Here is a 24,190-nt window from a genome sequence, read left to right as displayed (position 1 = left end):
CCCTCCCCCGTGCCATAGCCCCAAACAAAATTTAGTTTCCCCATGGCTGCCTTTTGGCTAGGCTTAGACCCACAGTGGCAAGCTGCAGGAGGTTTCTGTGGAACAGGGACATTCAAATGTGCGTCACTTTGGTGCGCATTACTTCTGGCAAGAAGCCGAAAGTGTCATCATGTTGGGGTGGCACTCTGGGATCACACTAAAACTCTATGGTAAAATTGAAAGTGATGTCACACCCATTGAAGCAATCCACATTCCCCACTCCCCTGTCACCCATCCAAGTGGTAGTGAGGGACCAGGGCTTCCAGTGGGAGCCCTACTTCTACCCCTAAGTTAAAGCCTTTGTCCGTGCCCTCCAGCACTGTTCACTGTTCAGGGAGCACCTCAGTTGCCTGGGTAGAGGCTCGGCCCCTCGTGCTGGGTAAAATGACCTGGTGTTCCACTGTTGGCACACATGCCAGGGTTTTTTTTTACCCTTGGACTAGCCTCCCTTTGAAAGAAAATGCTTAGCCAGATGGAACTCTTCAGGCCACTGTGGAAATGCCTTTAATGCCTGGCTCCCTGTGGCCTCTGCCTCTTGGCAGGAGGAATGTCTTTGCACTTAGGGCCAAGCCACAAGTGACGAATGACACTTGAACGGCAAGTGAACAGACTCGTGTGTATTCCTCCCTGTTCACTTGTGCTCCACTTGATCACATAGTGATCAAGTGGAGCGCATGTGGAGGGCAAGTGAACAGGGAGGAATACACGCGAGTCTGTTCACTTGCCGTTCAAGTGTCATTCCTCACTTGTAGCTTGGCTCTGAGTTTGTCCCTCCTTCCAACAAACACCAGCTGGCGGGGATGGGGGGGAGCCACAGAAATCTCTGTGCAGCCTTAACAAGAAGCTTTTCCTCACTGGGTTTTTGCTGCAGCTTGGCTTCTGAGCTGCAACCATGTTCTCCTCCCTGATGCCCAGCTCTCCTGGTTCCACAATTTTCCTTTGTGGTGGTCTGACAAAACACAGGGAGAAACTAAAGACTGGCAAACAATCCTGTGTGCTAGGAAGGGTCAAAAATCCAATGCAGTTAAGAAGCTGAACTGCAGCAAAAACTTGATGCGGGAAAGTCCGGAGAGGCCGGAGAAGGAGATGCAGATCACTGGGGCCATGCAGTGAAGGCAACGCAGCGTCTAGGCGTGATCAAACAGGACTAAATCCTCCAGTCCTCATGACGCCAATAAAGGCTTCCAGATTGGCAAACCAGTTGCTCAGCTGTTGCCTACAGATACGCCCCTCACACCAAACTCTGCCACAGTGTCTCAGCTTCCCTTTGATTTCTGTTCCCAACATGAGAGAGAGCGTGCGCGCAGTGTGGCTCAAGTCTTTTGAAACCCATCAGAATTTGCCCTTCGACAAAACCCTCACGCAGGTGCTGCTTCTTGCGGTTTGTAATTGCTGTTTCGAGTTCACCCCAAGAAAACAAGCCTGTGGGATGAGAATGCCGGTGGTGGTAAGTGAGGGGGACACTCTTGTCCTCGTGGGCCACCCACTCTCTTACCAGAGCGTGATTCGTTTGTAACCGGCTTCTGCATTGTAACTATACCTTTTGCTTCCAGATGGTGAGTGGATAACGATTTCTGAGCGGGAGTAATTTTATCCTCTGCTTGTGCTGAGATGAACTACAACTGGGGGGTGGAGCACATGCTTTGCATGCAGAAAGTCCCAGGTTCAGGCCCCGGCACCTTCGTTTGCAAGGATTTTAGCCAGAAGGGTTAGGGTGGACTTCTGCTATTCTTCAGGTTATGTAGGGTCAGTTTAAATGGGTCAGGGGCCTGACTCTGTAGAAGACAGCTTCATAGGACCAAGTATTCACCAAGTAGTTGAACATGTGCTGTGAGCCGCATCTTGCAGCTCATTCTCTATTAGCTTGCTGTATTGCAAGAAGAGACCAGAGTTGAGGTCTTGCTCATAGGTGGCCGATGGGAATGTTCCTATCGTGTGATTTTGTGCTCAGCTTTCCCCCCCCCCCCCTTCATGAAGGTGCCTTTTACTGAATCAAGCCATTGGGGCTGCAAGATCATTATTGTCTGCTTTGACTGGCAGCTCCTCTCCGGGGTCTCTCACATCTCCTGTTCCTTCTAACTGGAGATTCCAGGGGTTGAACCCGCGACCTTCTCCAGGCAAAGCAGACGCTCTACCACTGAGCCACAGCCTCTCCCTCATTGTGAACTGCCATTAAATTTGCAAGTTTGTTATCCACCCCATCACCATTTTATATGCCAGGGCAGAGACATCCAAGTAGATAATAGATTGGCTCCTAGTGTTAGGAGGAAAAATGATGAACAACAGTATTGCTTGGCTTCTGCCTGAAGGCTGGCCAATCTCCAAAGAGTTTCCGTAAGTTATTTTTCCTAATAAAACTGAATGACAGCAAGTTTTACTTCCATCTGTACCTGTGGAACCAGTATGATCCCATCTAACCGTCTGCAACTTAAACATTAGATTCTGGAATTAGTATTTCAAATACTAACGTTGTGCTGAATGACTCTTGCAACATTCTTGACGGAATCTCTGTTCCTCGCCTGAGACGGGAACCAATTTAGCTTTTGGAAGAAATTCCTTTGCAGTCAGCATTTCACACAGACAGAGAAGAGCACGTGTGCAACTGCTAACAATGGTTGAAATCGGAGGGCTCCATCAGCATTTTGGACTTTTGCAATGCATCTTCAAGGTTCCCGTGATATTCTGAAACCTCCTTTCTGCCATAGTAGCTATTATAATGGGGAGGCCTTCTTCCCCTTCCCAGATCTTTGGTCCCTCCACCCAAAAGGAATCAGGCTGGCACAAGGCTACAGCTAATGAGAGAAAGAAAAAAGAAACCCCAAAATCGAATTGTCCTTTTAAAGTTACCATATAGTACCTGAGGCATCCCCTGCTGGGATGGGGGGTCCGGTGCTCGGGAAGGTGAAGACAAGCCCACCTTTAGGCCCTCCGTTCTCCATCCTGCTGAACCACGCACACAATAGGCTGCAGAGGATTTTTGTGCCATCTTTTCCCAAGGGGGGGTGGTCCCCTCCTGTTTCCTCCTGTAAAACCGGTCTCTCCGAAACTTCATGGCGCGCTGGCCCCTTGTCACGCCACCCACATCTCTCATGCCTCTGGTTTTATGATGGTACCAAAACACTAGAACGTCATCCCTTGAGCCATTATAGGATATCTGTTAGAGCAAACGGTGTTTATTGCCCTGTCCCTCCTGCTTTCCCAGGGCTAGATTTGAAAAGCTGAATCACGGGCCAGGTTGATATAAAAGGCCTGCAGATATAGGCCCTCATCATGACAGTGGCCCCACACTCTCTCCGTCAGCCTCTGTCCCACCATTGCCAATACTGGCCTGCCTCATAGGGTTATTGTTGAGACTACAACATGTGAAATGCTTTGAAAGCACTGCAAACGGGCAGACTATGATGGTGAACTTCAAAATGCTACTTCAGCATTCACTGAGATGTGGAATTCATTGGCACGCGGTGTTGTGATGGGCCATATAGCACACACCTCTCAGAAATAAGACTAAATATATGGAAGGAATTGCTAGCTGTGGGAGTAAAAAGTTTATTGGGATATTTATATCCTGAATTTTTCCCCAGTGAGACCCCAAATGACTTACCTCATTGTTCTCTCTCATTTTATCCTCAGAACAACCCTGTAAGATAAGTTAGACTGAGAGCCAAGCTACAAGTGACGCCTGACACAGGTTGGACACTTGCCAGCTTCCCTCAAGTTTGGATGGGAAATGGAGGCGTCCTGGTTTTACAGCTTGGCTCTCCATTACAGCTGCAAGACCAGGACGCCAACATTTCCCATCAAAAGTTGAGGGAAGCTGAGAAGTGTCAAACCTGTGTCAGGCATCACTTGTAGCTTGGCTCTACATCTCCCGGCTGAATTGTTTAATGGAAGGAAAGACATTTGCAAAGTGGTAAAAGAAGTCAGCTTCGACCATTATCTACCCTGCCTGGCAGCAGGTCTCCAGCATCTCAGAGCCAAGCTACAAGTGACCCCTTACACAGGTTGGACACCTGTCAGCTTCCTTTAAGTTTTGATGGGAAATGTAGGCATCCTGGTCTTGCAGCTGTAATGGAGAGCCAAGCTGCAAAACCAGGATGCCTCCATTTCCCATCAAAACTTGAGGTAAGCTGACAAGTGTCCAACCTGTGTCAGGCGTCACTTGTAGCTTGGCTCTGAGAGCCTGTGACCAGCCCAAGCTCACCCAGCGAGCTTCCATGGCAGAGTGGGGATTTAAACCCGAGACTCCCAGATCCTAGGCTGACCCTCTAACCACCACACCATGATAGAACTTCTATGTTCAGTGCTAGTTTATTAGTTGCTAGGAATTCACAATGCATGAATGTTACCCTTACTGTCTTGCTTCAGAATTTCCCATTATGGCATTCTCCTGAAAGGTTAAAGGCAAAGGTACAAGCAATGAGTCATTACTGACCCATGGAGGGACGTCGCATCACAACGTTTTCTTGGCAGACTTTTGTTACGGGGTGGTTTGCCATTGCCTTCCCCAGTCATCTACACTTTACCCCCAGGAAACTGGGTACTCATTTTACCGACCTCAGAAGGATGGAAGGCTGAGGGCCAAACTACAAGTGATAAATGACACTTGAACGACAAGTGTATTTCTCCCTGTTCACTTGCCCTCCACTTGCACTCCACTTGATCCACTTGCCGTTCAAGTGTCATTCCTCACTTGTAGCTTGGCCCTGAGTCAACCTTGAGCCAACTAATTGAACCCGGCTTCTGCCAGGATCGAACTCAGCTCGTGAGCAGAGCTTGGGCTGCAGTGCTGCCGCTTACCACGGGGCTTGTATTTTTATTTTTTATTCCAACAGCCTGACAGGTGGTTGGAATAAAAAAACATTGCAGAGCGTTGGTTTGACTCAGCATGGAAATACCCAGGATGGTATCACTGTAGCTGTGTTATGTCACTAGGAAGCGTTGCCCAAGAGTTCCCCCAGTTCTCGTTTTGCTCAATCCTGGTTCCTCAGTTGCTAATCCCCTGTTGCAAAAGAGAGCCAAGAGAGAGGCCGTTGTTGTCTTGCACTGTCTGTAGCAGTGCAGGGTCAAACCCAGATTGGATGCTGTATTGCTGGCTCACTGTGGCTGAGAATTTAATTTATCAGATTTCTTACCCGCCCTCCCTGCAAGCAGGCTCAGAGCAGGTTATAACACCATACAGTAATACAATAAATTAAAACAATACACAATAAAAGATAAAACGCACAATTTCATTGAGCCAAAGCAAATCTAAAATTCAGCATAAGATGGTGCACCATAATGCATCCCAACACCAGTATCACGGAGGTAGGGCAGGCAGGTCAGCAGAATGTAAAACGAGCAGACTAGAAGCCGCAGCAGAGAGGCCAACCGGGCAGTTCGCCCCTGCCTTAACCACCACTGCAAACCTTGCGGAAAGTTCGTCTCTCTCAAGTCAAACCCTTGACGCCAACTAACCCTCTGTTGTTGTCTTACAGGAGTCATCAATCTGCCTTACGCTGAAATCGAGGAGCCCTTTGAGGCATGGTACAACCTTACTGGAAACAAGAGTCGCATTGAATATTATGACGGTAAGAAACTCAGTGTGCCACCGAAGCTGCACTGCCGGCCAGCAAGCATGACCGTGTGCAAAAGGAGAATTTTAGTCCCTCAGAGCTATGAACTCAGGGCTCTTCCCTTCAACTTTCCCATGTTCTGCAGTAGGCAGAATTGTATAAGCTGTACGCACAATGCAGATCTCTCCTGTCTGCATAATTTTCCTGCGGGAAGAGCCTAAGTAGGGCATTAAAACCCCATCCTGGCTAATGTCCCTGTTCTTGCTTTCAAATGGAAAACGTGACCAAAGATTGCATCTGGTTTTGGCCCTCCATTGGGGTGTGTGTGTGTGTGAGAGAGAGAGATTGAACAAGGTGGATATGTGTGTTTGAAGCCTTAATATAATTAAAGAGCCTTTGCTTTTAACAACGAATGACTTGCTTTCATGCATCGTTAAATAATTCATGTATGTAAGAAGACAATGTATTGTTAGCATTGCTCCGCCATCTCAAAGGGAGCCTATACATTCTCACATGTTCTTCAAATATTCTAATGCTAATTTGTCAATCTGTAAATTCATTTACGTCGGATTGCTGTGTAGCCTGGCCCACAGCTGCAACTGGGGTTGCCAACTCCAGGTTGTGAAATTCCTGGAGATTTGGTGGTAGTGCATGAGGAGGGAACTCAGTTGTGATTTGGTGCCATAGAGTCCTCTCTCTGAAGCTCTTGTTTCTTCCAAGAAAACTGATTTCTCAATTCTGGATAGCAGTTGTAATTCTGTGAGTTCCCCAGGCCCCACCTGGAGGCTGGCAACCCTATGAAATGGTAGAATTCTGAAGGAGGCTGTACGTTGGTAATGTTCCCTGATGTGAAATGCATTGAGAAAATACAATATTAGCAGGGTTGCCTCCATCTGGGACCTGGAGCGTTCTGAGAATTACAGCTGATAGGCCACAGAGAACAGTTCCCCTGGAGGAAGTGGGAATTTCAGAGAGTAGACTCTATGGAATTACACCCCTGCCGAACTCCTTCCCTTCCCCAAGCTCCTGCCCTTGCTAGGCATCCTATTTTGGGCATCCTTTCTAATGTTTGTGATTCTAATCCTATGACATGGTTTGTTGGGTGCCTCATGCCATTTGATTGCATTGTCTTCACACTCAAATCTCAGGGAGAGTCTTGGGGAGAAAGGTGGGCTGTAAAGAAATAAACAATCCCTCCCCTGCAGTCTGAAAAGCAATTTTCCATTTCACCACCTCCTTTTCCTGGCTTAAGATTGACCTGGCTCAAGAGGGATCTTCTAAATCAGTGGATAGCCTTAGGCCAGGCACTGCTGGAATTTTGAGAGGGGATGGTGAGGTCTGTGCTGCTCCAAAATGGCTGCCCTAAATACAAATTAAAAAACAAAAAAACAAAATGGCTGCCATAGGAGGTGGAGCCAAACGCAATACCTCCCTCCTTACTGTGCAAAAGAATCATAGAAGAGGAATCATAGAATCATAAAAAGAAATGAAGGAAAGCCCGTGATGGCGGTGGTGGGGAGGAAGAGAGAAAAAGAAGGGGGAATAAAAAGAAGGAAAGCCTGAAGGGGGAATGGAACCACAAGCCTGCATGCTTGGCCTCCTGATCCTTCAGTGGCAGCTGCTGCTATTGTAGACTTGCATTTGAATGAGGGCAGCCAGTAACTAGCCCTGCCTTACAAAGGCCCTGCCCCTTCCTGAAAAGTTTGGTGAGCATCAAGTAGGGTTGTCAGGAGACCTGGCAGGAGATCTGGCTCTTACCTTCTTTCTTTCATGCACTGCGGTGATGTCACTGCGCAGGTACAGGGGGTGCACCCGCTTCACAACAGGCCAGTTTGGGCCTCCAGTGGGCCCAAATTGACCCATTTGGAGCCCAAATTGGTGAAACACAGGAGTGCTCCCAGAGCAGCACGATGGCGTCAGTGATGTCATCACGCTGCCCCAGAAGCATGCCCGGGAGCCCCATTCCTGTTCCTTCCTCCCCCGCCGGCCAGGTAAGTGGAGGCGGGGGGCAGAGCATGAAAGCGAGGGATCTCCCACCCCCACTGGGGGAATGGGATCCCTAGCATCAAGGGAAGTACTGGCGAGCACCCATAGGTTCCACTGTGGGGAACCCTGCTTTAGGTTATACAAGCATTACTGAAATGAGAGCTCATAGCTGGCTGTTCCACTGAGCAGTTTGAAATAAGGTTGCTAGCTCCAGGCTAGGAAATTTCTGGAGACTCAGGGGTGGAGTCTGGGGAGGGTAGAGCTTGGGAAGGGAGTTCAGTGAGATAATGATGCCATAGAGCCCACTCTCCAAAGCAGCCATTTTCTCCAGGGAAACTGATCCCTCTAGTCTGGAGATCAGTTGCAATTCTGGGAGACCTCCAAGCCCTATGTGGAGGCTGGCAACCATTTTCTGAAGCCTTCCTCCAGCCTAAGGAGCATTTTTCTAACGGAATAGCATCTTGATGTGGGCTGCTGCCCATAATGTTTATGTGCCTGGTCTGGCGTGTCACTTTTTGCTTCCAAATCTCTACCTGCGGCCCTATCCTGTAGCTGATGGCTTTGGGATGAGAAGGAGGAAGTGTTCCAGAATAGCCATGGCTGATGTGCCACCGCCTTGCTTTTTCCCTTCTCCGTTCTGCAGGCCAAGTCGTGACTTTGCAGTTCGGCTGTACAGAGCCATATGGCACCATGTTCAAGTTGACACCAGAAACCACTGAGAAGGAAGTGAACACGAAGAAGTGCTTTCAGATGAATGGCACCAAAGAAGGCCGCGTGGAGCCGCAAACTGTCTTCCCCAGCCTGCACGGCTACAAGGTAAGCCACTGTTGCTTGGCTGCTGCTAAACAAAGAGTAAGGCCAGAAGGTCCAAGTTAGGTGGCTTACAAGCAAATATCCTGATCTAGCTTGGGTCTCAAAATGCAGCAGTATTCTTGTGCACTGTGTCATGGTGCTGTTGTCCACCTTCCCCCCTCCCCCTTCTCTGCCGCAAACTTTTCTAAACCAGCTTTGACTCAACTTTTCTGTAAAGATGGCAGTCAACATTCCGTATCTCAATATTCCCTGTCTCTTACAGCATGTTTAGTCCTTATCAAGCTGACTTTTTGGATGTTTCTCTCACCTCACCCGTTAATTTACAAAGTCATATATTTCTGCTGCAAAATATATAGAAACCTCTCTCTCATCTGTAGAGGTGGTCTGATTTTGCAGATATTTGCATGCCTTTCATAGAGGGCCAGCTCCTTTACTTATAGAGTGATAGTTCACCCTTTCTCCCCAGCCGGTAAGGGAAGAGTATTTCAGAGGAATATATTGCACCGTGTGGCAGAACATATCCTACTGGGGCAAAAAGAAGAACATCTACACCATGTGGGTCACCAACTCCAGCTGCGGCGTGTCACCCGTGCATTATGAGATGAGGGGCTTCAACACTTTGCTGGGTTCCCACTACGACAAGTACGAGATCGATTACACAGACTACTCCAACAGTTTCCCCGCTTCCATTTTTGTCCTGAAACCTAATGGTAAGGAAGGAACTCTTATACTCTGACCTTGCTCAGAAAAACCTGAGAGTGGCATAAGTGGTGCTGTTTTGTTCATCCCCTCTCCCCGCAATGACTTTTCTCCCAACAATTTGGACTCAAAAGCAAGTCACAAAGTTAAAACATCTCAAATCAGTTTTAACATAAGAGGGAAACAGCGGACACTGAAGTGTTCTCCCTTTTTCAGCCCTTCGGAAAGCTGTTGAAATGGGCTCTTCTGGGAGGCCATTTCGTACAACAAGGCAGCCATTGAAAGCTTGTGAATTGGGTGGTGGCTGACCCCTCTTTAGCGTGGTGGGGGTTCGAGGGCAAAAGATGTTACTGGACCAACCTAAAAGCTGCGTAAGAGAGAGGCCTTCTTCCTTAAATCTTATAGTTGTTTAGTTGCATAAATTTGTTGATGACGTAAATGTATGTCTGAAGAAAACAGTTCAGAAGGGGGAAATGGGTTTTTGCTTCATTTTCCAACGGTGCACGCATGTGTCTACAGCAGGCACCATCTCTTAACAAAGCACATTCCTTCCTTTGAGAGGGAGGGGCAGGGACACCTTCTTGAAGGCACTTGCTGTCCTTCGGTTTGTAGACATTTGCATCAACGGCTTCCTTAATTAAAAACAAACCAACTCTAGTGCCTGATTTTAGCCCAGGGCACCTAATTGTTCAACAATTTCAACTGGCTATTGAAGATCTACTATTTGAACAGATTATATATAAAAATATAACAGTTTTGTTCTTGCACTTAAAATAGAAATATATTTCTGAGATACAGGGGACATCTGACACATGAAGAATACGTGTTGGGAGATGCAATGTTAGCTGGGAAGGGTAGTTTAAAAAGACAGAGCCGGCAGCAGGGCAAAGGCTTTGCTATACACTGGAGCTGTGTGAAGGGGCTGTGAAATGCTAGAAGGGAAACTTCAGCCCATTATAACCTCTCCAGATCCAAGCCCAGCTCTGGAAGGCAGCTCCAGCCCATTTCCATTCCTTGCTGCCCTCTGGTTGTAATCCCACACACTGTTTTAGACTGGAGAGGTGAAATTGGCAGAGCCTTGGAAAGGTGAAGATGAAATTAACAAACCCTCTGAGGAGTGATCTCTGTCTTTTTAAACTATGCTTCCTGGCTAACATTGCATCTCCCTATACTTGGCGAACACGCACCGAGGCATCTCATGTAGAGAGATTCTAAAAGTAATAGTCACAAGTGAATCATATAGCCTAAAGGTATATTTTAACCTTACTGATTTCAATTAGCAAAATATTGTTATTGTTTGACTCATAAATATCCTTAGAGAAAAATCTTGTGTTAGGACTTTGGAACTGATCACAATCAGTAAGCTTAAAGTATGTTGAAAGCTGGGGCTGGATTGGGGCCACATTGGGGAATTAGTTGTATAAAAGTTTTGACAAACAAGCGATCCCTAAAGTTTATGCCATGGCTGATGTTGAACTTGAGTATTGGAGGGCACCTGCTGGGCCCCACAAATCTTAGGAGGGCCTTTTACCACCCACTGACTTTGGCCAGTCAGCAGTCACACCTGCTTCTGGTTAGTGGCAAAATGAGGGGGGAAGCACTGAACTTGCATGGCTGAACAATTGGGGAGGGGGTTCTTTCTCAGGGATGGGCGATCCTACTGCTTCTCCTTGCAGCCGTTCTGTTAGCTTACTGAACAAGGATGTGCCAAGGGCAGGGCTGCTTCCTGTCTCTGAGGAGGAAACCAGTGAAGTCAATGAGAGTGACGTGATGACAGCCACTGTGCATTTGTGGGGAGGAGGGGCTACCAGAGAACAGCTTTCCCAAGGTTTTCCATAAGACTGCCACTCCAGGGTGGGAAATTCTGGAGATTTGGGTTGGGTTTGGAGAGGGCAAGGACCTCAGCGGGGTATAATGCCATAGAACCCACCCACCAAACCACCCATTTTCTCCCTGGGATTTCTGTTGTCTGGAGATCAGTTCTAATTTTGTGAGCTTTCCAGGCTCCACCTGAGGGTTGGCAACCATAGCTTCCCAAAACCTGGCTCTTGCCCTGTACCCTTCTATTTTTATAGCCGGAGCCCAAAGGCAATGTAAAGATCCCCCAAACTTATCCCAGCATAAGCTTTCACAAGTCAGAGCTCACTTCTATCAGATGCAGGGAGCGTATTCTCTGTGTGATTTCTGACTGAAGTAATGGTTGTGTCTTCCATAGAAATGCCCCCCCCCCACACACACACACATCTGCCACCTACTATTAGCTGTTGTGCACTGATGGAATAAAGACAAGCAAACTTCAAGAGATTTTCTGCCCAGGCTACACTTCAGCGGGGCTGTTCTTCCTTTCGTGGATTGTGCTGACTCGATAATATATATAGCTGTACGTTACGCCAGATAAACTTCATTGCCGTCCCAGGAAAAGCTGGCCTTGGTGCACAGAGCCCATGACTACGGCAGTTTGGTCTTTTGCAACGTGCAGTATGCAGAGCCAGAATATTACAGCTATATTAAGGAGAGGACTACCTTTGCCTATGGCCACATCCACATAGGCTTTCTGGCAGGAGTTCATTTGCTTTGGGTCAGCATTTCAGTCTTAAAAGTCGGTTTTCCTATGCAAGTGGACCTCACGGTGCTCCCGAAAAATCAGTGTGTAAACAAAGCGGGGCAGGAAGTGCCTTGTGGGAAGGCAAGCTGGGCTGATTCCAGACGGCCCTCCCCATCCTGAAACGTCGTGCGGAAAACGCGAAATATCACATTTTCTCACGCGAGTTTTGAGCGATGTTTCGGGATGGGGAGGGCCGTCTGGAATCGGCCCTGGTCCCCTCCATTTTCTGTTCGGCTTATTCGTTCACTTAAGCTCCATGGGGAACTGAGAGCCAAAGTAGACATGACAGGTGACCCCAGCTGAGACACAGGATTCCAAACAACTGGGAGTTGCACAAATTGTATAAAGTGGGTTTACTCACCTAAAAACATTCCATGTGTCACTAGAGAAAGGTGATACAAAAAAGGGTCTGGTGGCTATTTCCACTGGCAGTAAAGGTGCAGTAGGGATGCTGGAACCCCTCCCTCTCAGCACTCCAAAGCCCAACTGAACACTTTTTAGATGAGTAAACTCTCTTAATACGACTTACGTGGGACAGCAGGTCGATTCAGGCACCTGTGTCCCAACTTGTTACTCATAATGTCTAGTTGGCTCTGTGGACCCCACAGCAGCTGTGTTTTCAGAGAGGGAGGGAGGGAAAGGTGGTAGATTCTTGATGATGTTGCTGAAGGTAGCTTATATGTAGCCATGATATTTGCAGCCAACAACATCTTGTACTTCATGAGTTGGCTGAATGAAGATTTTTACCAGAACTGCTTGTTTGTTTTAGAAATCTTTTTTCTAGAACCCTTTTAATTGTATTTAATTAACATTTAATATTGTATTAAATGTATTAATATTGTATTAAATAATTAACATTTGATATTGTATTAAATTAACAATATCAGTGAATGTTGAGAGTGGTCGAGACTCAGTTGGAGCAGAAAAGGTTGCCGGGGCAGGGGAGCGGGGAGGAAATGAAGCTGCTCAGCTCGGGGTTTATAGAATCCTGAAACGGAGACCGTAGAGACTAGATCAGAGTTTCCTTATTGCTGTCTGTCTTACAATTCTTCATAGGTGCCCAATTTATTGTGATCTAATACTGAAGCTGTAACCCAAGTACTTGTCCGTACGTGCTACCTGGGGAGTACGATGCAGCAAGCGGAGATCGCAATTTGTGGCCTTAGCTAGCTGTTTTATATGCCCTGTGCATGCACAAGGAGGGAGTGGGCTGCATAAATGAAGGATTCTGATAAAAATGGATACCTTGATACTTCAGGAAAAAATCAGCACATCTTCCAGCAACATCTGGATCAGACGATGCTACCATAGCATTTTAATGCAACTAGTATGGCCATTTGTTTTTTTCTGATTAAAGTGGTACTAAGCTAATATCAGGGCTTTTTTTCAGCGGAAACACAGGCATCTCTTGAAAATGGTCACATGGCCGGTGGCCCCGCCCCCCTGATCTCCAGACAGAGGGGAGTTTAGATTGCCCTCCATGCCAAGCGGCACGGAGGGCAATCTAAACTCCCCTCTGTCTGGAGATCAGGGGGCGGGGCCACCGGCCATGTGACCATTTTCGCCGAGGGCAATTTAAACTTAAAAAAACTCCCCCCTTGTTCCAGCTGACCCAAAGTGACGTCATTGTGCGGTCTTGAGTTCCACCACGGAGTTCCACCACCTCTTTTCCCAGAAAAAAAGCCCTGGTTAACATTATATACTTCCCCAAGCAGTACCAAGTTCCTGGGGCAGTGTTGTTGAGTTTTGATTCCTTTAGAGAACAGGGAAGAGGAAACTTGGCATTCTTGTAATTATTAAGATTACCATATCTTAAGTTAGATGATTTGTGAAACAAAATCAGGTGCACGCACATCCCCACAGGCAACATAGGGGCTTTTTCAAGCTCTCAGTGTCTCCCCAGGTATATAGAAAAATATAGACTTTTTAAGCAGGCCTGATGAGGCCCAAGCGTACCCCGAGAATCACGGATTGTTGAGAGTCAATTAAAAATGGAGTTGGGGAAGCTGGCCAGCTAAAATCCATGTAAGTTTGTTGATGGGAGGATAAGAAATTTGTTTGTTCATCCTATATTCTTTGCGCTATCTCAGCTTGTTCACTCTTATTTTAAAAACAAAAACTCCATGGTGCCTCTCCATGACTAGTAAAACCCTTCAAAATACTGACTTCAGAACAAATAATGTAAAAATAACAGGAAGAGGTACAGAACTTGGCTTGCCCAGGGGTAGAACTTTAAACTTTTTAGTGCAGTTTGCTTGTAATTGTCTCTTTCATAAGGTTCTTGTGTGCATGACTTTACTCCATTGATATGTAAGAGAACCAGAGAGAGAACCAGACAGTGAAGGCTTCAACACTATTCATGTTAATTTGGAAGAAAGTCCCCCTGAATTCAGTAAGATAGTTATCATTGTTCTGCTTTCCAGCAAAAAAATACCCTCTCCAGGTGACTCAGAACAATTAAAATTCAATACGCCAGGCTTTTAGCAGCTGCAGCATACAGGCTCTGTTAGCGGAGTGCAAACCGAGCAGAGAAGTTACACTGTGCTGACTAAAGAGGCAAAAAGTTTATTTAAGAAATACAGACTTGAAAGTGAAGAAGAGCGATAGAGTCCTTGCTATCTGACTACATCTTGTAGAAGAGTGAATAAGGCAGGAGAGAGAAGAAGCAGAATATTGCCCTGTTTAGCCCAATAGGAGACAAGACAAGGAAATGACCCCCAGGAAACAAGAGGGATGCTGCTCTCACTGTCCTAACTAAGTCATCCTTGCTGCCCCCTGCATAGAAGGCTCATCTTCCCATTGCTGCTGCAGTACACCAGACATTGCAATTTCCAACAGGCTCTGCCCTTCATTCTTGCACATTAAAAAGACAGGGTGCAGAAGAGGGTTGGAAGGGGAAAGGTAGAGAAAGGAGACCGATTTAGCAATACCAAAGCATGTGGTGGAAGTGCTGAGTTCTTAAACGGCATTTGTATCTGACTAGAATGAGGCTGCTCTTCCCTTGCTGGGGTGAAGGTGGTGCAACTACCCAGCAGCCTTACGGGTCTTCTGACTGGAGATGGAGCGCTCTTCCCCTTCCTTCTGCAGGCCCCGCGCAACCTACACTGGAGCAGAGTTCTTTCTGGTAGAGAACGGGATGCAAACACCTTGTGGTTGCTCTTTGTCCAGTGGGGCCAGGTTTGTCTTCCCCCGGAGAACTTTTCTGGCTCAGTTCCAATATTGCACAGAATATTTAAGCCAAATGCAGGCTGCTTCTGTCCTGTATTGATTAGTCTGGATCAGTCAAACCAGAATCTGGAACCTTAGTCGGAAGCTTTTTTGTTAACCTAATTTGAGTTTGGTTTGCATGATGTACCAACATGGAAATCCTACCTTGGTCCCCTGATCACAGCAAAGGTAACAAAACCAGGGTTTGTAGAGGCACATCAGGGTTTGAGTGTGAAAGCTGAATCCTTGTTTGACAAACAAATAGTAGTTAAAATAAGCCGTGATTTTGCCCTCTGTCTGAACCAAGCTTTTGGGAGATGTAGGGTGCAAATGTCCCAGTGGCATGCATAGGATGAGGCTGTCTTCATTACGCTTTTTTCTAGGAGACTGGAGCTCCACTCTTTGTGATTTCTGCTGATGCTTTTCCTACAGAAACAAAGCTATGCAGTCAATTGCCAGGCGAGTCAATGGAGCACCGCATCCTAGCAAACCCCATGGCAGATTTTGTCGGGGGGGAAGAGGACCGAGCCCACCAGCTGTTCCACCACTACAGAAAACGGTTTGGAAAGACGTATGACAATGAGACGGATATGGAACACAGGAAGCACACCTTCACCCACAACATGAGGTGTGTGGGCAGAGAAGGGGGGGGTGGAAGAGGTATCGTGGTGAATAGCGTTCCCAGTTGCCCAGGCCCCGATCCCCAACCTCCTGTGAGAAACTGAAGGGGGGGAGGAAAAAATGACCTCCATAATGGCATACTAGAAGTTTTCCTTAGACTCTATGGTCTTTACCGTTAGCGATTAGAGAAAATTCCTAGAACTTCACTTGGACATTCTCCTCAAACTCCACTGTCCCCTGGCACTTCTCCCACCAATATCCCAACATTTGCTAGTTAGTGTTGGGTACCCTTGTAGTGAAGAAGATGGTTGTGGAAGAGAAGAGAAATGGTACCCAAGTATGTTTTTGAGACCATATGATATAATCACCACACTGAAGCTAAGTGTTTGTGTTGGTTTGCGCTGAAATTTGCGTAAGCTGCTTTGAGGCCTGTGATGGGAGAAAGATGAGCTATGCACGCAATAGTGAGGCAAGCGAACGGAAAGCATGAGGTCTGTCGACAATCCCAGTGTCCATACTTGCTTCATACTATGACTTGGCTTCTGCAAGGTGGCTGCACCATGTGACTTTGGGTTACTCCCTGAAGCTGAGTTTTCAGTTAAGCTTTGGCTCTGTATGTCATAGCAGCCCTGCTCCTGTTACCTTGCTCGAAAGGGATGGATTGCTAACTTCCAGGGGGGGCTTGGAGATCTCCCAGAATTAAGCTGATCTCCAGACTATAGAGATCAGTTCCCCTGGAGAAAATGGCAGGTTTGGAGGTCAGACTCTATGGTATTATTCTGAGCAGGACTCTGGAGCTGGGAAAAGGATTATTTAACTCTTTCTCTGATCAGAAATGCACAGGCCAGGCTGCTGGAGGGGAAAATAGAAAAAAGAGGTATGATACAGGTCCCTCTGTTTTTGTTTTTTGTTTTTAAAAACTCCCAGGACTTAAGCCAAGAGAGGCCATTTTCAGCTGGGGCATTGTGCAGAGAAAAAAGTGACCCCCCCTTTCACTGTGGCACCTATCCATACTGGTCATAGATCCAGAGGAGTTAGCCGTGTTAGTCTGCAGTAGCAAAATCGAAAAGAGTCCAGTAGCACCTTTAAGACTAACCAACTTTACTGTAGCATAAGCTTTCGAGAATCACAGTTCTCTTCTGACGAAGCTTATGCTACAGTAAAGTTGGTTAGTCTTGAAGGTGCTACTGGACTCTTTTTGATTATCCATACTGGGATTGTCTGTTTTTTTACTATCCAGTTACATGTGTGCTTTAGCCATTATGTTGACCATAAAGGTCCACCAGCCGAAGCTGCCCTTAGCCAGCGCCTCCCCTCACGACACCCATCCCTTTCCAGGTTCGTCCACTCTAAGAACCGTGCCAACCTCTCCTACAAGTTGGCTCTGAACCACTTGGCAGACCTCACCCAGGATGAGATTGCCGCAATGAGGGGGAAACTCAAAAGCACAACACCCAACAACGGGCATCCTTTCCCTCATGACCAGTACATCGGCCTCATCCTGCCAGAGAGCATAGACTGGCGGCTCTATGGTAAGTGGGGTCAGGAGGCAGCCTTTTAGGCAGAGGCAGGACTGCAGTTCAGAGCAGAGGACAATCTCTCTGCTACCCCATTTTTCAGACCAGTGGTGATTGTTCCTATGTTTAGGGTCACTTTTCCATACTAAGAGGCCCAAACTGAACATTTATATGGGGGATGTAGAACTGGGTCCTTCCCTTTCGGTCTTCCCTTATTTATTTGCTGTGTTATGATGGCAGCTGGAAGGCAAAGAGATCTCATCCGTGCAAAGGGTTTTAGTCTCTTCCCTTGTGCCGTGGCCCTGGATCAGTGTAGGTCCCCACATCTGCATCCTTGATCCATACTTGCTTAGAGAACTGATAGGCTGCCTGTCCAGCAACCTGCTAGACAATAGCCTGGGGACAATTCAGGGGCCCTAACTATTTCTCTGTGGCGTTCAGGTGCAGTGACTCCAGTCAAAGATCAGGCGGTGTGTGGCTCTTGCTGGAGCTTCGCAAGCACAGGAGCGTTGGAAGGGTCTCTCTTCCTCAAGGTGAGCCAGCCTGTCTCTTCAGGGGGAAACCCTTTCTGCCTGTCTTGGAGAGCGTGGTGGGCAGAAGCAGCCTGCGTGGATGCTATACGTGCCTGGGATGCAAACGGCTGGGAGTTCTGTGTGCTGTCATAGGATCAAACTGGCCCAGATGCTGGAAATTCAGAGTATGGTATTCCCAGGCTTTTTCCTCGTCACTTGGTGGTGTGCAGGGCCTTGGTCTAGAATGGGCTTGCAGTGTGGGGCACCTTAAGCCTCACCGAAAGTGACCCCTGAAGGTCTTCTATGGGCTCCAGTGCATAAACCTACTGGTTATATATTCAAGCTTCAGTTGTCCACAGGGGCAAACTGAAGTCCCGCAAGGTTGCTTTGGAGCAGAAAAACAACATCAGGGGCTTCATCCCTCCACCCCCTTTGAGCCATGATTCCCAGTTGGTGCCCTGCACTCTGGCTATTAGTGTGTGTCGGGGGAGAGAGATTAAGTGCTGCCTCACCGGAGTTCATCTGGTTCCAAAACAAGATGGACTGCATCGACACCAGCCACGTTGTTGGTCTGGCAGATTCGTGGGGAGGCAGTTCCTGAGCACCCTCTCCTAGCCTGCCAAACACGAATTCATATTTTTCTCCTTTTTGACATCCCTTAACAAGCATCACTGGATTTAATCACTAGGTAGTCCCTGTCTTGATGGCGATTTGAAAACTTTAATACGGACTTAGTAAGTCCATGAAAGAAAATAGCATATGCTCATTGTAGACTCATTGAGCGTAGCTAGCTAGTATATTGCCTTTCAGTTCATGAGCGATGGTCAAGTTTTTCCCCCCTTTTTCCAAAATGTATCCTCCCAAGAGTAAACATTGTTGATATTCACGTCTGAGCCCTTTTGCATCCAAAGGAGTGGTGGTGCCTTCCGGTTTAGTGATATGCGGCTCTGCTGCCTGCCAAGTGCAGAATGCGGCTTCCCTGGGCAGGCGGCAGAGACTGAGGACAGCTCTTCCCTCTCCGCAGACTGGTCAGCTCATCCCACTCTCTCAGCAAGTCCTCATTGACTGCTCTTGGGGCTTTGGGAACTACGCCTGTGATGGAGGCGAGGAGTGGCAGGCCTACGAATGGGTCCTGAAGCATGGGGGGATTGCTACCACAGAGTCCTATGGGCCATACAAAGGCCAGGTAAGTGGCAGAAGTTTGGAAGGGGCAGGGGGGACTGGATGAACCAGTCTCCGCACATCAGAAGATAGTTTGGTCGGGATTTGTGCTGGTAATGAGATTGGGTCAGTGTGCTGGACTAGGATTGTCGAAACCTGACTGCAAATCTCCTCTCTGCCATCAAATTCATTGGGTGGCCTTGGGCCAGTCGCACTCTCACAGGGCTGTTGCAAAAGGGCAGGATAAAAATTTAACAGATCTCTATTATGTGCTTAAAGATCTTGATGAGCAGAGCACATTCTCAATGAGTATTTTGTACGATTAGATCATTGCGAGTCAGAAAACCAAGAGATCCCTGTTGGGGACAGGGATAAATGAGATTATGTAAAAAAATTATTTTAGTTCATGAAATATACACCCTGCTTTTGCATCCAGTGAAGGCACAGGTCATTTTCCAGTAAAAACACAATGTCAATAATATTGATTAGAAAACGCAATCCAGTTTAGAACTCCAGATTGAAAGTCCTTGACGGAGTGTTATTTTCAAAGGCCTTCCAGAACAAGTGCTATTTAAATATCACTCGAATCCATTTAGAAAACCACCTAGGAAACTGAAAGGTAGAAGGGTTGTACATGCATGCACACTTATGGCATGGTTACCTCTGGCAGAACGTTTTGATTTTAACATTATTACAAAGCACCACTGGAGCAAGTAAAGTACAGTCGATCAAATTAACACAATGCAAGACAAACATGAAGATGGCCTTGAATTGGACCAGTGTATCCTGTCTTCCAGAGCGGCCAACCAGTTGTCCTTGGGATGCCCTACTGAGCAGGAGTTGAAGTGTCAGAGGCCTGCTGCCTCTGAACATGGAAGATCCATTTAGTCATTGTGGCTAATCACCATTGATGGTCTTCTCCACCATGACAATAAAACTATCTGTGCTAGTGTCCTTCACTCCATTAATTACTCATTGCATGACGAAGAATTTCCTTTTGTCAGCCCTGAACCTGTTCATCAGCTTTACTGGGTGCTCGCAAGTTCTACCGTGCATTATGTGAAAGGGAAAAGAAGTACTTTCTCCTCCTTGTGTACACCTCTGTCTTGTCCATCTTAGATCAAGATGGGTAGCCGTGTTCGGCCATTTCCATACATGTTGAATAATGCACTTTCAATACACTTCAGAAATCCTTTGGAAGTGGATTTTTTGTTTCACACAAGAAAACCCAATTCCAAATGATCACTAAAGAGCATTGAAAGTGCATTATCCAACATGTGTGGAAGCAGCCTTAGTCTGTCTGTAGCAGTAAAAAAGAGCAAGAGTCCAGTAGCACCTAGAAGACTAACAAAATTGGTGGTAGGGGATGAACTTTCATGAGCTGGCTCACAAAAGCTCATACCCTACCACAAATGTTGTTAGTCTTCTAGGTGCTACTGGACTCTTGCTCTTTTCCATTGTCCTGCTTAATCATCCTTTATCTAAATTGGGCAGGAAGCTTCTCTGCAGTGTGACTTGATGTTAGTACAAAAGAAGCAAAATGTTTTGAAAATTGGCTCGGATGGGTGATATGTTGTGGGTAGTGAATGATGGGTGAGTTTGTGGGATTATCTGTTGCATATGATGCTGTCATTATTAACGTCTCTTTCTCCCTTTCCCCTTATTTCCACCCCCCCTCCCCGATCAGAATGGTTACTGTCATAGCAACTCATCAGAGCTTGTAGCCAAACTTTCCCATTATGTCAACGTCACCTCCGGGAACAGCACTGCTCTGAAGGCTGCCATCTACAAGCAGGGCCCCGTGGCCGTCAGCATTGATGCCGCCCACAGGACTTTCTCTTTCTACTCCAATGGGGTTTACTTTGAGCCTAAATGCAGTAAGTCCTGGATGATAGCATTGAAAACCTGTAAATAAAAGTTCATATTCTGGGATACATACAAACAGGGTTGTCATCTTCCCCAGCCCCAACAAGTAGTACTTAAATATAAGAGGGGGGCCCAAGGAATTGCAAGAGGAACACAAACACACACCCCAAATCTCCCACTCTCCAAAATTTCAGGGTCTTGAGCTGCGTCACCTACTGTGCTTTGTTCTTCTATATGTCAGTCTCGGTTGCTCTAACATTCTCCGCGCCCTGGAGCATGCTCAGTCCTTACTAGGCTGCTTTTAGTTAATTAACCATCATATTACTATGCCTATCAGGGGCGTCTCCCAAGTAGAGACTTTTCTTGTCTGTGTGGGGCCATGTGACTGCCATAAGGACTTTACTACTCGATCTACTGATTCTCCTCCTTAATGCAGATAGTCCATTTAGCAGCTGTCATGGCTGCCAGCTGCCAGTTTTTTTCTGATCATTGTGTTCCACGGTAATGAGTTCTATAAAGATAAATTATGCATGTCCTGCTACGGTGTTTTTGCCCATCTTCAACCCGCTTGCCCCGTCAGTTCCATGGAGGGAGCATGAATTTGAGTCCCAAAGAGGAGGAGCGAGATGCCTCCTTGTGGAGGGCCACTTCATGCGAGGCTTTGGTGTTCTTGCCCCCGGCTACCTTGCCTGTCCTTTGCTTTGCATTATCTCATTTGTTGAAGCTTCATTTTGTTCTCTGCTGATTCTCTCTCTCTTTTTCAGAAAACAAGAGAGGAGAGCTGGACCACGCAGTCCTGGCTGTGGGTTACGGAGTCCTTCAGGGAGAGCTTTACTGGCTCATCAAGAACTCCTGGTCTACCTACTGGGGTAACGATGGCTACATCCTCATGTCCATGAAAGATAACAACTGTGGGGTAGCTACCGATGCCACATACCCAGTAGTGGCTTGACCACACCCTGGCAAGCTCCCAAAGGTGGTCCCACACCACTTCCTGCTCCAAATGACGTTCCTCCATCTCCTAAATTTCTCAAGCATTTTCTCCAACACACTGGAATCTTAGCCATAGGACTAGCAGAGATTCGGGGAGCCACCAAGTCCGGCCTCATGAGAATGTATGAGCCCACCTGGAGCAGACCAGCAGTGCAGCTCTCCGTGTCCCACAGCGGTCAACCAGGTGCCCCAGAAAGCCAACAGAGGGCAGAGAATCCAAGGCCTTCCCCTGATGTTGCCCCCTAGCACCGGCATTCAGCCTCTAGGTGTGGCAGCTCTACTCTGTAGGCAGCACCATTTTTGGAGTCATTCTATATGGAATCTTGAACCTCTTGGGACTTCTTTTTGCGTGACAAGCCCCAGTCCCTGAAGCCTCATTAACAGGAACGGATCTAGCAACGCTCTGATGACAATCTCTTTCTGTTCCATCAGCACAAACACTTTGCAGGCTTTGCAAAAATCTCTGAGAAGCAGGCAAGGCGTGGCCTTCTGGAGCAAGGCCCAGAAATGTGGTGTGGCTTCTCTAAGGCCACGAAGCCGTTCTGTGGCAGAGCTTAAGGGACTTGCTATTTCTGTTCCAGGCCTGTTGCCTCACCCACGCCGCTCTCTCCGTGCACGTGCTTGGGGAAAGCTGGATGGAAGCTGCTGCTGTAGTCAGGGGGTGGGTTTGGGAAAGGCTAACGCAGGAAAAGCCGCACGCAGGTAGGTGGTCAACTCAGACTTTGGCTGAATTCTCTGTCGTTGGTCATCTCGCCTCAGAAGCAGCTGCTGTGACTTTTTGCGTCTGGCCAATTAAAAGTATTGTACCGTGCTTGTCTTGATTCTTATTACTCACTCAGAGAATGGCTAGCTGCAAGTGGGATTCTAAAAATCCAGGTCTGTCTTCCTGCTTCTCACTAGAAATGGGGTCGGGGGGTATGTACAAGTTTGCACAGAGAGATGTTGCATACGACAACCCTGTGAGGTAGGTTAGGTTGAGAAAAGGTGGCTGTCCCAAGGTCACCCTGCCAACTTCAAGGCAGAGTGAAAAAGCTGATCTTTGGAGTCATAGCCTGACTAGGGCTGATTCCGCACACATTAGATAATGCACTTTCCATTCCATTCCAAATGATGTATAAAGAGGATTGGAAGTGCATTATCCAACGTGTGTGGAATCACTCCCTCTCTCTAACCACTGAACTACAGTTATCCAGAGATCTCCTTTTAACAAGACAGATAAAACTCAGTTTTGCAAAAGTACCACTGTGAGAATTGCCTTCTTATCTGACTGCTAAGAGGCAGTGTTTGATTATTTATTCACTTCATTGGCAACCCACATTTCCCTGCAATGGGGACCCAAAACAGCTTACATTGCTGTGCTCTCTATTTTATCCTTACAACAACCCTGTAATGTAGATCAGGTTGAGTGGGTTTGTGAGTGCCTCAAGGTCACCTAGCAAGCTTACATAGCCAAGTGGGGATTTGACCCTGGCTGCCCCCAATCTTAATCTCACAGCCTAGCCCCGACACTTGGTGGTCTTATGAGAACTGCAACTTGATTCTCCATGTTCAGCACATAAGTGTGCTACCCATGTAGTAGAGAAGCTGAAAGGATAGCCATGACTCCCAAAGGCTAAATAGGACACGAAGTGACAATTTCAACAATGGCGGGGGGGGGGGGGGACACAAATCAGTAATGCTTCTACATCTGCAACCAAGGGAACTGCTCCACCAATCAACAAGAAAATGACATCCTTCCTTAGGAAACATGGGAATGCTGTGAACATACATGATAGTATGGAAAACCTGGGCGGGGGGGGGGAGGAACTGTATGAATGAAACCATGAAAATAGCAGCATGCCTATATATGTTTGATGGTGGAGAGTGCCCTCAAGTCACAGCTGACTTATGTCAACCCCTGGCAGGGTTTTCGAGGCAAGAGACTAACAGAGGTAGTTTGCCATTGCCTACCACTGCCTTTGTTGGAGGTCTCCCATCTAATTACTAATCAAGGCCGACCCTGCTTAGCTTCTGAGACCTGACAAGGGCCTCACCTGGGCTATCAGAGCTTGTGGTGTTTACACTTCTACTTATGACAAGGACGGCTGTGCTTCTGGGATTAGCTCTGGCCATAAGCGTTTAGCCAGGCTTTTGCCACAGCAGTTGTTAGTGTTGTGAATAACTGCTGAGAGATCAGGGCTGCAAGCGGAGACTGGTGTAACTCTGATGACAAACGATGATTCAGCCAGCTAGAGATCATTATCTGTGGACTTGCCTGAAGTGGTTTCAGTGGCTCAAGCAGGGGAGTACAGGTGAGGTTGGGTCACGTTTTAATAACCTGGGTTGGATTTTTTAGAGTTGGAAATAAAATGGTACTGCAACATCAATCAGATGGCCCTTTCTTTTGGTTTCAATGGCAAACGTTTTCAGATGCAAATCACCAAGACACATTCACACCCAACTTGGATAAAATTCTCAGCAGATGCGCCCTTAACCAAGTCTGGCCTCCTCATTGTATTTTACCTCCAACCCATACAACTGCTCCTGCCTGGCAGCCAGGACAAGCAAAACATTTCAGTACCCTGCAGGGTCTGTATGTGGACAAGCATTGCCTACTTGGTGGGGTTGGGGGGGGGGTGA

General features: G+C 47.2%; 1 protein-coding gene across 1 annotated transcript in view; it reads left to right on the top strand.

Moving 5' to 3' along the window:
- Positions 1-22,402, top strand: part of LOC129343737 (digestive cysteine proteinase 2-like) — a 38,426-nt gene extending 16,024 nt beyond the window's left edge. Inside the window, exons 3-11 of the mRNA XM_055000119.1 lie at positions 5,514-5,606; positions 8,221-8,393; positions 8,857-9,100; positions 15,334-15,529; positions 16,861-17,054; positions 17,481-17,572; positions 18,576-18,737; positions 20,400-20,589; positions 21,343-22,402. Coding sequence (XP_054856094.1) covers positions 5,514-5,606; positions 8,221-8,393; positions 8,857-9,100; positions 15,334-15,529; positions 16,861-17,054; positions 17,481-17,572; positions 18,576-18,737; positions 20,400-20,589; positions 21,343-21,530 — 1,532 coding nt within the window. The 3' untranslated portion in view covers positions 21,531-22,402. The remainder of the gene's footprint in view (positions 1-5,513; positions 5,607-8,220; positions 8,394-8,856; positions 9,101-15,333; positions 15,530-16,860; positions 17,055-17,480; positions 17,573-18,575; positions 18,738-20,399; positions 20,590-21,342) is intronic.
- Positions 22,403-24,190: the final 1,788 nt, after the last annotated feature.

Source organism: Eublepharis macularius, chromosome 15 (genome assembly GCF_028583425.1).
Source record: "Eublepharis macularius isolate TG4126 chromosome 15, MPM_Emac_v1.0, whole genome shotgun sequence".
Taxonomy (NCBI): domain Eukaryota; kingdom Metazoa; phylum Chordata; class Lepidosauria; order Squamata; family Eublepharidae; genus Eublepharis; species Eublepharis macularius.
This window is presented reverse-complemented; position numbering and strand designations above follow the sequence as displayed.